This window comes from Ochotona princeps, chromosome 18 (assembly GCF_030435755.1).
Source record: "Ochotona princeps isolate mOchPri1 chromosome 18, mOchPri1.hap1, whole genome shotgun sequence".
NCBI lineage: Eukaryota > Metazoa > Chordata > Mammalia > Lagomorpha > Ochotonidae > Ochotona > Ochotona princeps.
The window spans coordinates 39,071,292-39,086,845 of record NC_080849.1 but is presented as its reverse complement, the minus strand read 5'-3'; the positions used below and the strand labels follow the sequence as shown (position 1 = coordinate 39,086,845).

At 42.9% G+C, this 15,554-nt stretch overlaps 1 protein-coding gene across 1 annotated transcript in view; it reads left to right on the top strand.

Moving 5' to 3' along the window:
* The window catches only part of LAMA3 (laminin subunit alpha 3), a 216,580-nt gene that overhangs the window by 52,676 nt on the left and 148,350 nt on the right, over nucleotides 1-15,554 (top strand). Inside the window, exons 7-10 of the mRNA XM_058676778.1 lie at nucleotides 1,711-1,826; nucleotides 4,488-4,606; nucleotides 11,857-11,947; nucleotides 14,287-14,418. Coding sequence (XP_058532761.1) covers nucleotides 1,711-1,826; nucleotides 4,488-4,606; nucleotides 11,857-11,947; nucleotides 14,287-14,418 — 458 coding nt within the window. The remainder of the gene's footprint in view (nucleotides 1-1,710; nucleotides 1,827-4,487; nucleotides 4,607-11,856; nucleotides 11,948-14,286; nucleotides 14,419-15,554) is intronic.

The following is a 15,554-nucleotide window of genomic DNA, read 5'->3' as shown; positions in this document are numbered from 1 at the left end:
AGGAAGTGAAGCTTTGTCATAGGGGTCTTTTTGTGATTGGCTTATTTCACCTTCCATAATGTACTCAAGATGTTACACAGGTGTCAGAATTTCATTTTGCAGGCTGAAATGGTGTGTATCTTGTTATCCATTCATCTGCAGAGAGACACTTGAGTTGCTTCCACCTGTTGGCTATTGTGGAGTGTGCTGCTATGACATAAGTGTACCCTTTCTTGGTTTTCTTAACATTTTACATACAATATGTAGGTCTCAAATATTGGGTAGTCACCAGTTGTCTACAGCCATGCTACCACTACAAGAGGGATACTTCCGAGGGCTAGCAATGATTGGATACTAGATACATGAATACTTTTTTTCTGTGGGTTTTAGAGAGTCTACAAATCTCCAAGAGTAGCATGTGTCTAAGATACATCCTTCCTTTCGTCAGGTTCAGGTTCACAGCCTTGGGCCTGGGTCTGTGTTCAGACAGAGTTGCCCACTACCAGCCTACGAGGTGTGTGGTATGCTTTTTGGAGCTCTCCTCCCTGGCCAGTGAAGCTGTTGCTGCCCCTCCTCCAGGGATCGGGGGACCGCGAGGGCTCATCCACCTGCTGACCAACATGTAGTGAGCAAAGACTTATTTCTGGGAATTCTTCTACCTCCACCTGACTGCAGGAGAGTAGAGCCCTAACGCACTGGAAGCTGGGTCACCGCATGAGCTGTCACCCACAGCCTCCAAGATGCTCGTCAGCAGAAACTTAGAAGTGGAGCTGGGACTTGAACCTAGACACTCTGGTATAGAATATAAGTATCCCAAAGGGCATCTTAACCACTAAGCCAGATGCTTTCCCTGCTTTTTCAGATATTTAGTCATTTGTCTTGCTGAGTCATGTCAGCCTTTGGCCCTGGGATGGTGTTGGGACAGCCTCTGGGAGCAGCATTCTCTTAGGTCCTGTTAGTAGCTGTCTTCTGAATTTGGTAAATCTCCATGTGACTACAAATGAGAGCACTAAATTTGAGCAGATGTTGTTTTCCACAGGATTCCAGATATTAGTAAAAAACCAAAAAACACAAAAAAACACAACATATTAAACACACTGCAGGAAACACAGCACTTGCTTGTTCATTTGTCCAAAGTCAAGCTTAAGTTTCATCACCTTGACCTTGGAGACCATTGTCTTAATACATCTGAACTGTAGTTTCATGGACAATAAAATGGAACTAAAGGGCCCAGTGTGGTAGCCTAGCAGCTAAAATCCTCACTTTGTGTGCACTGGGATCCCATACGAGTGCCAGTTCTAATCCAGGCAGCCTCACTTCCAATCCAGCTCCCTGTGTGTGACCTGGGAAAGCAGTCAAGGACAGTCCAAACTCCTGGGACCCTGCACCTGCATGGGAGACTCAGAAGATGCTCCTGGCTTGGGATCAGCTTAGCTCTGGCTGTTGTGGCCACTTGGGGAGTGAATCAATGGGTGGAAGATCTTCCTCTGTAACTCTCCTCCTCTCTGTGTATTTCACTTTCCAATACAAAAATATAAATCTTTAAAATAAAACTAAAGTACAGGACAGGGGGACTGGAGATGGCATATGCCAAGTGCTGTCTTCCCACAGTTGCTCAGTTAATGGACCAGGGATGAGCTGGGCCACTGTTCAAGTGTCAGTATTTCATCCAGAATCAACTGATCAATGCAAGTTTTTGATTACTGAGACATGCTTTGCTCTCACGACCAGGTTCCGGTGTGAATGCCAGCACCACACCTGTGGGGAGACGTGTGATCGCTGCTGCATGGGGTACAACCAGAAGCGCTGGCAGCCGGCTGCTTGGGAGCAGAGCAATGAGTGTGAAGGTGAGTGCCCGGCTGCGGCTGCAGGGACCCCTGTGTAGTTTTCCCAGGCTCACCTAGTGATTCATGGCAAGATTCCACAAGCTCATGAGGCTGGGATCGTGTCAGTCTTATGGACTCGGTTCTGTCTTTTGTACCCCTTGGTGGTTGGAAAATATTTCAAAACTGCCGTGGCTGCCTGGAACCCACGGATAGTGCTGAACCCTGGACCTACTGTATTTTTCCTGTGGTTTTTTCCCCTGTGATAAAGTGGAAACTGTCAGCTTTTCTCTTATACAGGGGTGCTATCTAACTTCCCATTGGTAAATCTGAATTGTCGGCATCATTTGCACTTTGGGGCCATTACTGAATAAAATAAAGATTATTTGGACACAAGCTTTGTGATGTCACAATAGTTGATCTGATAGCTAGAATGGTCACTAATGACTAATGGGAAGGCAGTACATACAGCCTGGAGACAATGAAGAAAGTATGATTCATGTCCTGGTCAGGACATTCTAGGATGCTATGTTACTGAAATAGCATGTAATTTAAACCTTATGAATTTGTTATTTCTGGAATTTTCCATTTACTATGTTTGGTCAGAAGTTGACCGTGGGTCACTGAAACCATGGAAAGCAAAAATCAGCTAAGGAGGAGCTACTATAATGAAAAAATCTCAGCCTGGAGATAAAGGCACCATACTCCGAATCAAAATATAGACATGAGATTAAAATGAATGACAGTAAACATTATCACTATGCATTGGCCATTCAGATGTGCAAGGATTGGAGCTTTTAATATGTTGGCCTCTTCTTCATTTCTAAGAAAACGTTTATTTATTTTTATTTGAAAGGCTGAATGTGTGTGTGTGTGTGAGAGAGAGAGAGAGAGAGAGAGAGAGACGGAGGGAGACAGAGAGAGAGAAATCTTCTATCAATTGGCTCACTACCCAGATGGCAGGGGCTGATCCAGGTGAAAACCTGGAGCTGGGAATTCCTTTCAGGTCTCTTACGTGGGTAGCAGGGGGCCTAAACCCTTGGGCCATCTTCCACTGCCTCTCCAGGTATACTAGTAGGGAGCTGGATCAGAAATGGAGCAGTCTGGGTGTGAACTAGTACTCCACTATGGGCTGTTGGTATTAACAGGCAGCAGCTTAGCTCCCTGTGCCACATGCTGGCCCCATTGACCACTTATTTTAGGAATCTTAGGTAGGAAATATGTGATGCTGGGTAGCAATTTTAACTGTTTTGAAGACTTAACTGTTAGGAGAAGGAGGTGTACTTACTGTCTAAACAGGTCCCTGGGAACAGAGAGGACAGAGAGGTGTGAGAATCAAGGAGGGGAGGAAGGAGAGGACTTGAGGAGGATGGAGAAAAGACAGATATGGGTGTGATAGAAGGTATGAAAATGGTTGTTTTAAACAAAGAGGCCCTGAGGCATGTAATCACTGATTTTCTTTTTACACCAATCTTCTTGGGAAGCTCCAGTTTTATTCCTGTTGCTGAGAACATTCTTGCAACATTTGCCTATTAGGGTTAGAGACTATGGCTTGATTTCCTGAATATTCTTAGCAGTTGGGGATGGATGTCTTTTTTTATGATAAAAGGCATTTGGATCCAAATTTATTGTCTTAGGTGAGTAACAATGTTATACTTGTGATTCTATAACTGTTAGGGGATGAGAGTGATGCTCTTACAAGTGGCAAACTTGAATAGGCACTATTTCCAACAAGGAGTTCCACGGGAGTTTTGAGATGCACTAATACTGTGGAAGTTCTGGGTGCTGTCTAAAAAGAATGCTCAGGTACACCTCACGAACATTCAGCACCACTATTGACATTTTATTGAGTGTTTTAGTGTTTTATGGGCACTTAAGATTTATTCTATTATATGCTGCCCCCCTTCATGTGATATTTTCAGATATTTTCCAAAATCACTAAAAACTCTGACATCATTGTTGCTGGCAGAGTGTTGTTCTATGGTTTGAAGCACTTGCTGGGTCCTGAGGAAGATACTGCACTGCCAATGAAACACGTCAGCACAGGACTTAGAATGAGCAGATAAGCTTTGCTTTGCTAGTCAGTAAAGTCATTGCCCATGGATCAGCATCACAGCATTGAGATAGAAAGTTTAGCATACTGGCTGAAAGCACCGGTTCTGAAATCCAACCAAGGTCAGAATTCTGCCCCGCTTCCTCCTGAGCTGTGCTGTTGTGGTCACATCTCTCCACCTGTCCAATCCTCAACTTTCCCCTGTTAGCTAGAAGGGTCATGGGGTATCCACCTTGGAGAGCTGTTGTGCAGACTAAGTGATGATGCCCATGAAGTTTTTCATGGGCACCAAGTGCTCACTTATTATGGCTAGTGTTAGCACTAGCAATCATCACATTCTCCTTGTGTCTGAAGTTGGTTTGACATTTGGTGTTTCTTAATGAATTACAGTTATAACCCTTAATTTTTTTAAGGTAGAGAAACCCATCTCCCTTAATACCAAATGAAAGGAGCTATATGAATTACATTTTCTTGGGGTGTGACAATCTGTACAATTTTCCGCTAAGCGTGACCCTGGTGATCCAGAACACACTTGGTGGTGGCACCACAGGTGGCAGTGCCATCTCTGGGAATTGCTAAGTGCCTCCAAGTCATGATGAAATACTGACCCAGCATACTTTTTTTTTTTTCAGCCTGTAACTGCCACGGCCATGCTGATGACTGCTACTATGACTCTGATGTTGAGCAGCAGCAGGCGAGCCTGAATATTCAAGGTGTCTATGCAGGTGGAGGGGTCTGCATTAATTGTCAGGTGAGGCACTGTTGAAATCAGAATGGATGTGTCACCAGACTGCATGAACACTCAGTAAGCCTAGCTCCTGAAAAGATGTCAACAAAGTGATATGTGACAGACACTCACTTCTTAGACCATTTCTTCACTTTTGCTCATAAAAAAAGCCTTTTTGGCTAGATATACTTTGGGGCTTGTAGGGAAAGGGGACCGAGGGACGTTTGCCCAACTGCTTCAGCAGGCCCTTTATTAGGTCTCTATGTGGAGATGATTTCCGGCTGTCATCCCTGACTGCTACCCACCTTGTAGTAGAAAGACTCTAAGACAAGAAAATAGATACTGACTCCCAAGCTGAGTTTAAATTCTGACTTCGGTTAGATTCTGAATCTAGACTCCATGAAGAAGTGCAACATGATAAATTATTGATGCCTGACACAAGCACCAAGATGCAGCACTAATTTTTATCCCTCCTATAGGATAATGGTTTCACAGAAATTTAGCCAAATCTTACAAAATGCTGTGTATTTGGTAGATATTGCCATTCTTTCCTATATGTTTTTCTTTTTTTTTAAAGATTTATTTATTTTAACTTGAAAGGCAGATGTACAGAGAAAAGAGACAGAGAGGTCTTCCATCCACTGGTTCACTCCCCAGATGGCCGCAATGGCCAGATCAGAGATGCTGTCCCCTCCACCCTCTCTGTGTGCTCCTGATGTGAATGTTTTGTTAATGTTACTCTTAAAAAGATAGTGTTCCTAGAAAAATTGCAACTCATATGAAACTAGGATTCCATAGCCTTGGAGAGATTCCCCATTCTCCACTTCTCCCCTTCTACCATTTACTATTTGTCATGGTCAATAAAGAAAGTGTCGATTTCAGATTTTCCCCAAGTCACAAAGCTCTGGCCAAAAGTGAAATAACCAGGATCTTTTTATTATTATTATTGTTATTTTATTTTTTATGATTTCCACATAGTTGATTTGGGTGGAAAGAGTCAATAGCTAGAGGAAAGTGGGTGAGGCCATTGTTTCCACATTCTCTTTTTTTGTTTTTGTATCTGGGAGAAGGGGGAGATGAGGGGAGATGCCACCATACCCAGCTGCCCAACCATCCCAGGGTCCCCGCTGTGGGGTATGCTTCGAGCGTCCCGCTCAAGTGCTTTTGATAGTTTAACAGTTCTGAATTGCTGTTGTATCTTGCCACTCTAACTATGATGAAAGCTCTCCAGAAGCCACTAAGGTGACTGACATAGTCCACCTTAGAGTCTCCCTTTGCCCAGATGTTCACTGCCAACACTTGGCTGGAGTAGTTGATCAATTTGTTCTGTTTGCTGTCCTCTGTTATGGTACCAGATATTCTCTGCAGGCTCTAATGTACTGCCATATCCTCTATGTGCACCTGGTTATGCTGTCCACTGCTCCATCGGAGGCAATGAGTAGGCCCAGCTCTGACACAAGTACTCCACAATCAGACCATGGAACCTACAATTGACCCCATGGTTGGAGTTCTGAGTCCAGTGGTTCAGTTGGGGGGATCCCCAAAGAAACTTTATCTGAGGTGATTCCAGACTTGCTTGCCCCACATCCCAATCAGCTCTCATGGTTGTCAATGGGCAGTGAAGCCTAGTTCAACCCAAACAGCCCCACTATTTAGCCCACACTGGTGCCAGTGGGTGCCACTCTCTGTCTAGCCGTGCCTGCCCCTAGTCCTGGTTCTCTTGCTCACCAGTTGGAGTGGCCACTAAAGAGGGAGGTACCCACTGTTTCCCTAATGGGTCCACTCCCGGATCTTGTACTTTCCAGGTCGTTCTGCAGTTTAGCCTGACAGGATTTGCTTCCAGTGCCAGCACCTGCCAGTTGATGCTGCAGCAAAGTCCAACCAACCCACTCTGGCTTATGCATGCACCAGTAGGAACAGTCAATCCAGTATGGCTTTCCCCTGATCCAGCTCACATGACGCCATGTAAGACCTGCCTGGTCTGGTCTGCCCCCAGCTCTCATGCTGTCATGCTCATCAGTGAGAGTAGTGAACCGAGGATCCTCCTAAGGCTGAGCATTGCAAGGCTGTCTGGTAGCACAGAAGCACATGAGAGCCGCAGAAGCAATGGTCCGTGCGGGGAGAATCTTCCAGATGAAGGACCGAGCCCTTTAATGTCCTCTGCTTCTTCCTGCCAGTTTTGTGCTATGTTGTTCCAGAAGATCACTAATTTAGTTGGCTTTTGTTTTTCATAGTAGCTGTACAAAAGCATTTTTTTTTTGCAGTTGAAATTACTAAAATGCTGTTTGGAAATATTGCACTTGTTTCCAATTTAAATGTAAAGTGTCTTTGCCTAAGTTAGATATTCAGTTAGTAAAAATCATCTTACTTATTTTGCATTCTTAGTGAAACAGATTTAGCACTTGACTGTTTTGAGTATTTGTTTCAACATGAACAACTTCTGTATCATAGAAGCCAAGAATAAGGAGAAAGCTCTGCTTCTGCAGCTTCCACAGATTCTACTCCTCATAGGCAACAACCCTGTATCCATGGGGAAAAGCACGCACAGAGAGAGAGAGAGAAAACACAAATCCCTAAAACGAAAAGGCAAAGCCAAAACAATGATCTCAAGATGCTGCAAATAAACACAGTTGGAGAATCCTCCAAGGGGGCTACAACCACTTGGCAAGTCAGATGAGCCCTGGGTGAATGACTTCAGCCAAATGTTGCCTAGCAGTTGGTGCCATATAGTGTGGCTAAAATTCTGCTAAAACATCTGTAGTTCTTCTAATCTGAAGAAATAGAGTGGAGAGCTTTATGAAACCACAACTTGTAGGTAGTTAGTAGGATATTCAGAAAAAAAGGCAGGATGGGAGATGCCTAATTCTGAGTAGAAATTCTCCCCAAGTTTAATTAGTGCATAGGATGGGGCTTTAGCTAACTTTATGTATTTGATGTTTGAGTTATCACTGAAGAGGGAAAGTTTGCAATTTGAGTAAAGTCAAATTGTCTTAGTAACAAACAGATCTCCTTTATGAAAAATGGCCAGTTTTCTACAACATTCACAACGTCCAGGGTTCAACCCCAAATTTTTCAAAGTGTGTACAACTGAAAAAAAAATGTCAATTATTATAAACCAATTCTGAGGTGAATTGAGTGGATTTTAAAATTTCTATTGTAGCTACTCATTAGTATGTATAAAAATATACTTATTATTAATGGGAAGATAAATAAACAGAGATGTAAAAAGCTGTAAAAGGAACCAAATAAGAATGCTATACCTAAAGCAAAAGTTAACATAATGAAAAAAATGCATTGGATTTTTTTTTTTTAGCAGAGTGAAGATAATAGAAAATCAGTAAATTTAAAGATAGATCAGTAGAAATCAGGCATTTCCAAAGAAGAGAAAGAAAAAAATATTTTTAAAAATGAAGAAAAGGTTTTGAAATACACTGGACTAAAATGACTAACACACATGTAATTGTGCTAGTCATCTCACAATTATTTTCTTTGGTTTCTGTGGCAGAAACCGAAATAAAGCAAAGAAACAGAAATAAAGCAAACGAAATTAAAAATGTAAAGAAATAATGGCAGGGAATTCTTCAAATTTTGCAATAGATTAAGCAATATTGAAGAAGCTCAGTGTACCTCAATTTAGGTGAGCACACAAAAAAAATCACCTTTGAACCTAGCAGGTCCAAGCTACTGAAAACCAGCAACAGAATGAAAATCTTTTTAGCACACAAAGGAAAACATTTTACAATGACTGCTGCCTCATCATTAGAAACTGTGGAGGCTGTAAGACATTGGGATGGTATCTGTAAAGTAAAAAGAGGGGCTGGTGTTGTGGGTAAGTCACCTGTGTGTGTTGACATTCCATATGGGCACCGATGTCCCAGTTGCTCCACTTCTGACCATTTTCATTTTCTTGCTGTTGATACGTAAGACTAAAACTTTTACATACTATCCTTGTGTCCTGTAATTTTATTTTAAAGTTTGCATATTTTTATAATAGTTCTATTACAAATGCCTTAGGTTTTTCTATATGAGCAATCCTGTTATCTTCAAATAGAGTAAGTTCTCTTCTAACATTAATGCCACTCATTTGTTTCCCTGGCCTTGTTGCAATGGGTTGGACCTCCACATCTGATACAGCTTCCCTCTGATGGCCTGGGAAAAGCAGAGAAAGATAGCCCGGGTGTTTGGGTCCCTGTAGTCACATGAGAGACCTGAAAGAGGTTTTGGGTTGTCCCAGTGTCTGCTGCAGCCATTTGGGAAGTGAAACAGCATATGGAAGGCCACTCTCTAACATTGTTTTTGAAATTAAAAAAAAATAAATTTAACAATTTAATTTTAAAATTAAAAATTTCTGCTTTCTAGCTAGAGTTACAGAAAAAAAAGGAGCGTTCTTTCTACAGGGGGGTGTGTGTGTGTATGCGCGTATGCGCGCACAAAGAGAGATAGATCCTCCATCTATTGGTTCACTTCCCAAATGGCCCCCAGTGACCAGAACTAACTGGTCTGAAGCCAGAAGCCTGAAGGTTCTTCCATGTCTCCCGTGTGAGAGCAGGATCCAAGGACCTGAGGCATCTTTTGCTGCTTTCCCAAACGTGTTAGGCAGGAGCTGGATCTAACCCTGATGCTTTTTGCCTAGTCTAAGCATCCTTAATGTTTCTGGTCTCGCTCTTTCTACGCTGTTTGTCTTTCTCACACAGAAAAAAACAAAGCTTGGGGGCAGGGCGGATAAGAAGCTGATGAAATAAACATGGCTATGTTCCCTCCTACAACAAGTTCTACAAAATGACAGAAAAGATATTTGGGAAACAAAATACCCCTCCCCACAAGGCTCCCTAATAGTGCAAAACAAACAAACAAACAAACAAAAAAACCACAAAACCATAGAATGTCATCTATTCACCAGAAATTTCAAATCATTCCAGAGAGATTAAGAAAACAAACATGTATGTTACCGAGAGCAGAACTGTGGATATCGGGATGAGTAACAGGTGCTCTGGGGCAATAAATAGAACTTTATTAAAGCTTTTTAAAAATTACATGGAGAGGCATCATGTAATCCAGATTTTGTATCACAAATCTATACTATTTCTTCAAAACCTGTTTATAAGTTTAGTATAATCACAATTGGAATTCCAACAGGATTTTTATTTATTTGAAAGATAATGTGGGCTCAGCACAGAAACCTAGTGGCTAAATCCTCACCTTGCATCTGCCAGGATCCCCTAGGGGTGCTGGTTCATATCCTGGCTGCCCCACTTCCTGTCTGGCTCCCTGCTTGTGATCTGGGAAAGCAGTTGGGACCCTGTACACACATGGGAGATTCAGAAGAAGCTCCTGGCTCCTGGCTTTAGATCAGCTCAGCTCTGGCTGAGTAAATCAGTGGATGGAACACCTTTCTCTCTGTCTCTCCTTCTCTCTGTAAAATCTGCCTTTCCAATAAAAAAAACAAATCTTAAAAAAAGGATAGGTGTATTTGAGAGAGCTAGCAAGAATGAGAGTATCTCCCAATTGTTGCCTCACTTCCCAGGAGCCCACAACAGCCAGTGGCAGACCAGGCCAAACCTAGGAGCTTGAAACTTCATTCAGTTCTCCCATTGGGTGGCAGGAACCCAAGTCCTTGAGCATCATCTGTTACCGCTCAGGTCCGTGCTAGCAGGAAGTTGGATTAGAAGAGGAGTTGGTACTAGGCATTCCAGTATGGTATGGGGTCTCTCAAAGTGGGAGTGCATTTCATCTTTCACTCCACACTTTATCTTGCATAGCTTAGGTTATCCCATTGGTGCTGTATGTCATTTGAATTCTGCTTCAAAGTCTTAATCCATCCAATCAAGATTACTTCTCCAGAACCGCCTCTATAGAAATGAAGGAGTCCCACTATCCTAGGTTGTCATCCTCGCCTTCACCCAACCAAGACCAGAACTTCCCTGGTTTCCATGATGTATCTTTGCTTCAGGCTATGCAAATCTTATGGAACTGCCTGAGAGTGAAAGGCACACCACAGGCATGATTCTCTCCGCAGGGTGATTTATTCCTCTCTGTCAGTTCTTTGTGTTGTTCTTTGTGCCTTATAAGTTTAACTCCTTTGTAACATGAACCCTACCTTGTGCTATAGGAGAAAGCCTGGCTGCCCACTTTAGAGATTGTTTTCCCATTTTCTGTTGAAAGATGTGGCATCCCAAGTTACCTTGAGTCCTTTGTGATACATTGCAATGGCAGGCACCAGAAGGGAAGGTTATTTAGCATCTGACAGGACAGAAAGGTGGGTTCCAGCTGTTCCACGTTTACCCACAGTGTCTGTGCATGTCAGAAGGCCAGGGTGAGTTTTGATGTCAGTGTTGAAGTGAATTCAGATGTTAGCCCACAGGATGAGGAGTGGCAGTGAACACAAGGCCACAGTGAATAAAATCAATTTCAACAAAGGAGGACAAAGAATGAGTCATTGTTCTCCCCCTTTGTATTTCTATGCAAACTTCTTCAGGGAATCAAAGTGTGTTGCATTTGTTCTTGTTAACTTCCTATTGCCTTTCCTTTCATTAATGAAAGAACCCTGTCCCCCTAATTATTTCCAAATGAGAAATGGGAGGGAGGGAGGGAGGGAGGGAGGGAGGGAGGGAGGAAGAACTGAACTCCATCTATCGTGTGTAGTTGTTGGAAACTAATGTTGTGTGTTGGGTAATTTGATTTTATAGCAGTTACAGGGAGTGACCATGAACTACATATTGTGTTTTCTTTCAAATGAACTCTGGGCATGACACCCAGGCCTATACTTTCCATTCTTGCAATAGAAATGCTTGGGAAATGATCGTGTGACTAAAGCATAGGTAAAATTAGAATGACAGGAGATGAAGCTCTATGTGTATCATTTCTTCCCAAACTGGAGAAGATAAACTGCTGTGCACTTAACCTTTGGTTCCTTGGGTTAACCTGGGCTGGGAGGTTTATTAACCACTCAGCTGTTCTCCAGAATGGCAGAGAGCCTTGAGTTTTCTATTTTTCATCCAAATGTCAAGACTTCATGAAAACAGAGGCCTTGGCATGGAGAAGAAAGCCTGGCCTGTCTGCTTCATAGAAATTTCCTCATTTTTTTTTCCAATGGGAAAACACTCCTCAAGCTAATGGTAAACCAGTAGATTCCATGTTGAAAGCAATGCTTTGCGTGTGCGTGTGAGACTTTGAAATGACAACTGTTCATTTCTCTGAATGAACAACACAAAAGAAGGGATCCTAGACTGCTTCTCCAAGATCTTCTCTTCTAAGCATCTTTTCTTTCTTTCCAGCACAACACAGCTGGTATAAACTGTGAAAAGTGTGCCAAAGGTTACTACCGCCCTTTTGGGGTTCCAGTTGATGCCCCCCAAGGCTGCATCCGTAAGTTGTTTTAAGATTTATTTTTATTTAAAAGGTTAATTACAGAGAGAAGGAGAAACAAAGATCTTCTATTTCTGTTCCATTGGTTCACTCTCCAAATGGCTGCAATGGCGGAAACTAAGCCTATCTGAAGCCATGGGCCTCTTCTGGGTCTCCCACAGGGCTGCAGAGTCCCAAGGCCTTGGGCCCTCCTCTGCTTTCCCAGGCCATAAGCAGAGAGCTAGATCAGAAGTGGAGCCATTGGGATACAAACCAGCACCCATACAGGATGCCAGCGCTGGCAGAGCTACTGCACTGGCTCATGTATCTGTACATTTTATTTCAAGCATTTATTCTCCCCCCAGGGTTCCTCTGCTTGATTAGTAAACTCCTTTCTTCCCATAGCGGTTCCATTTTTAGTTGTGTGACCTCATGCAGCTACATAATCTGAGCTTTGGATTTTTGTAAGAACAAATGAAGGACTGTTGAAAGCACCTAGGAAATGACCACATTAGGTCTGTCACATGCTAGGCTTGCAAACCCCATTGGTTCCCCCATTTTCTGGTGCTTCCATGTGTTTCTGTGACTCCAATTAGTATCAGAGAAGCTAAGACTACATTCATAAGGATCTAATAATAATCATAGTGTTTGAAATAGCTATAATATCTAGTCATTCTCCAAATGTATCATGTGCCTAAATACCTTCAGAAATCTTATTGAAGCGTCATAACAAATTTAAGACGTTCTATTATTACCTTCATTTTAGATAAGGGATTTGAGTAGTTAAATATTTTGGCTTGGGCAACAAAACCACTAATTGATAGTATAGAGTAGTATAATGTAGGGTAGTGTAGTTCATTGTGTGACATGTCATCCCGTAACATAACCATTATACAGAAAAATGTCATTTTCTTTTTCTGTGGAATTTCCACTTTTAGGCCAGATTATGGATTTCTCTCTGCGTGGATGCAAGATTCTCAAAAAGTTTCTGGAAAATGTGTATTATGAAAAAATTTAGGCATTGATTTTAGAATAATTTTTTAAATGATTGTTAACCAACTTACAATTTTTCATGTATTTGGAAGGCAGAGAAATGGAGATCTCCCATGCCCTGGCCCACTTCCCAAATGCCCAGAATGGCCACAACTGGCCAGGAAGAAGGCAGGAGCCAGGAACTCAAGTCTGGGTCTCCATGTGGTTGGCACGGACTCAGCTATGGGAGTTGTCCTCTACTGCCCCTTGGAGGGTGCATCAGCAGGAAGCTAGATGGGAAGTGGAGCTGGAGCTAGAACCCAGGCACTCTGAGAGGGGATGCAGGTGACCCTGGTGGTATCTTATTCACTATGCCAAACTCCTGCTCCAGGATTTAAAAATTTTTGTGCCAACATGTACTTATCTTTTAATTCTACTTTCCATGAGCTTTTTGAAGTTGCTCATATAACCTTCAGCCCACTCAGGAGTTTTTTATGTTGCTTCCTTTTTAAATCCACCTCTATACCTACTGCCACCCTCAGATTAATTCACTGTATCACTACTATTTGAAAACCAAAGCTGTGTGAACTGATCTATTCCAAGAGTATTCTTAGTTATTAAAGATGCATATTTTGGGATCCAGCAACTCCAGCATCCCACATAAGCACCAGTTTGTGTCCCAGCTGCTTCACTCCCAGTCCAGCTTCCTGCCAGTGGCCTGTGAAAAGCAGCAGAAGGTGGCCCCAGTGTTTGGTCCCCTGCACCACCGTGCAATATCTAGACGAGGCTCCTGGCTCCTATTTTCACCCCAGCCATTGCAGCCATCATAGAAGTCAACTGATGGATAGAAGATTTTCTCAGTTTTTCTCTCTTCCTCCCTCCCTCTGTCTTTGCCTCTTTCCTTTTCTACATAACTCTTTCAAGTAAATAGAGCTTTTAAAAAATATGCTTTTTCTGGGGCCAGTGCTGTGGCATAATAGGTTAAACTTCTACCTGCAGTGCTGACATCTCATAGGGACTGGCTCAAATCCCAGCTGCTCTACTTCTGTTCCTGTTAATTTCTGGAGAGCAGCAAAGGATGGCCCAAGTCCTTGGCCCCTGCATCCCTGTGAGAAACCCGCAAGTAGTTCCTGGCTCCTGGCTTCATTTGGGGAGTGAAACAGCAGGTAGAAAATTCTCTCTCTCTTGTCTCTCTTGTCTCTGTCAGCCCACGAGGCTGGTCAATGGGAACCAGCAATCAGGTGTGATATGTGAGACAGGCTGCGCCTTTTTCAGAGTAACTGCAAATCCATGAGCTGGCATGAAGCATGGCCTGAGATGCAGTGTGACCGTTAGACATATGAAGTACAGTGAGAGACTGATCCTTTGAAAATGTGCATCTCTCTTAGCTTGCAGCTGTGACCCTGAGCGAGCAGACGGCTGTGAACAGGGCTCAGGCCGCTGTCACTGCAAGGCGAATTTCCACGGAGATCACTGCGAGAAGTGTGCTGATGGCTACTATAATTTCCCACTTTGTTTGAGTGAGTATCCGCTGTGAAACACAAGGCCAGCTGCCAGGGCTTGGGAGACAAGGGTGGGGCAGGATTGGAACGGGTAGGTTTGTGTGTTTATGTGAGATGTTTCCAAGTTTGGAATGGAAATGTTACGTTAGTACATCCGATAGTCTTCTTGATCTTCAGAGTGTTGTACCCTAAATACAGTACCATACAGTCGGTGTTTAAGAATGGTCAGACATTGGTCGTTGCAGCTTAATGGTAAGCCGTGGGTGTGACTTCCCACACCCAGAAGGAATCTCGTGACTTCTGGATGTTCTTGAGGGGCTAAGGGCATGGTTCATGCTTCCCACTCTGCAGAAGGCCAAGTTGTGAGAACCCCCACTTCCACCCCTCTGCAATCAGCCCAGCAAGTATCTTCAAGAGAAAAGATATGGACCTGTTAGAAATTTTATAGAACACAAATCAGAGATTCTGTAAATCAGCTTCTCAAACCTTGGCAAGAGCACTGGTTGTGTTCATTTTGTGACAGTGTAAAAAACTGTACATTTGGGGCTAAGGCAAAGACACCCCTTTCCCACTGCCACCCATACCCCCCTCCCACCTGCTGCTTTAGTTGTTGCCTCTCCTGCAGGGCTCAAACAGGAAAAGCTTATTGAATGGTGGAGACTTGGGGACAGTACTCCTGTGAATGGGGTGGCCTTATGTTCCAGCTTATACCTGCTGTCCCAGGGTCATTATTAAAATAGCACCCAATTCCAGTAAGAGGGCCTTTGTTGGAACAATAAATTATATGATCATATTACATTTCAAGGAACCAGTGTTTTAGCCATAAATATGATGACATCAGTTCAAGACTTAGTTTCAAATGTGTTGGTGTCAGCTAGGGCATTGAGCAGAAACCTCACTTGCCTTTTGAGTGGGAAAGAAAGGGATTGTGCATGTTTTATGGCATCAACAAGATTTCAAGGCATAAAGTTGAAGGAAAATGTGTGTGTGTGTTTAAAGCTGTCCTCAATTTTACATGAAAAAACAAACAAACTAGAGATAAAGAAGCCAGGTCCTGCCTACTCTGAAATTTAGTGGTTGATTGTGAGCACAGAACATCAGTTGTATTTGCTGATATGTAAGTCAGAATATTTGATCAGCCTTGCTTCATATCC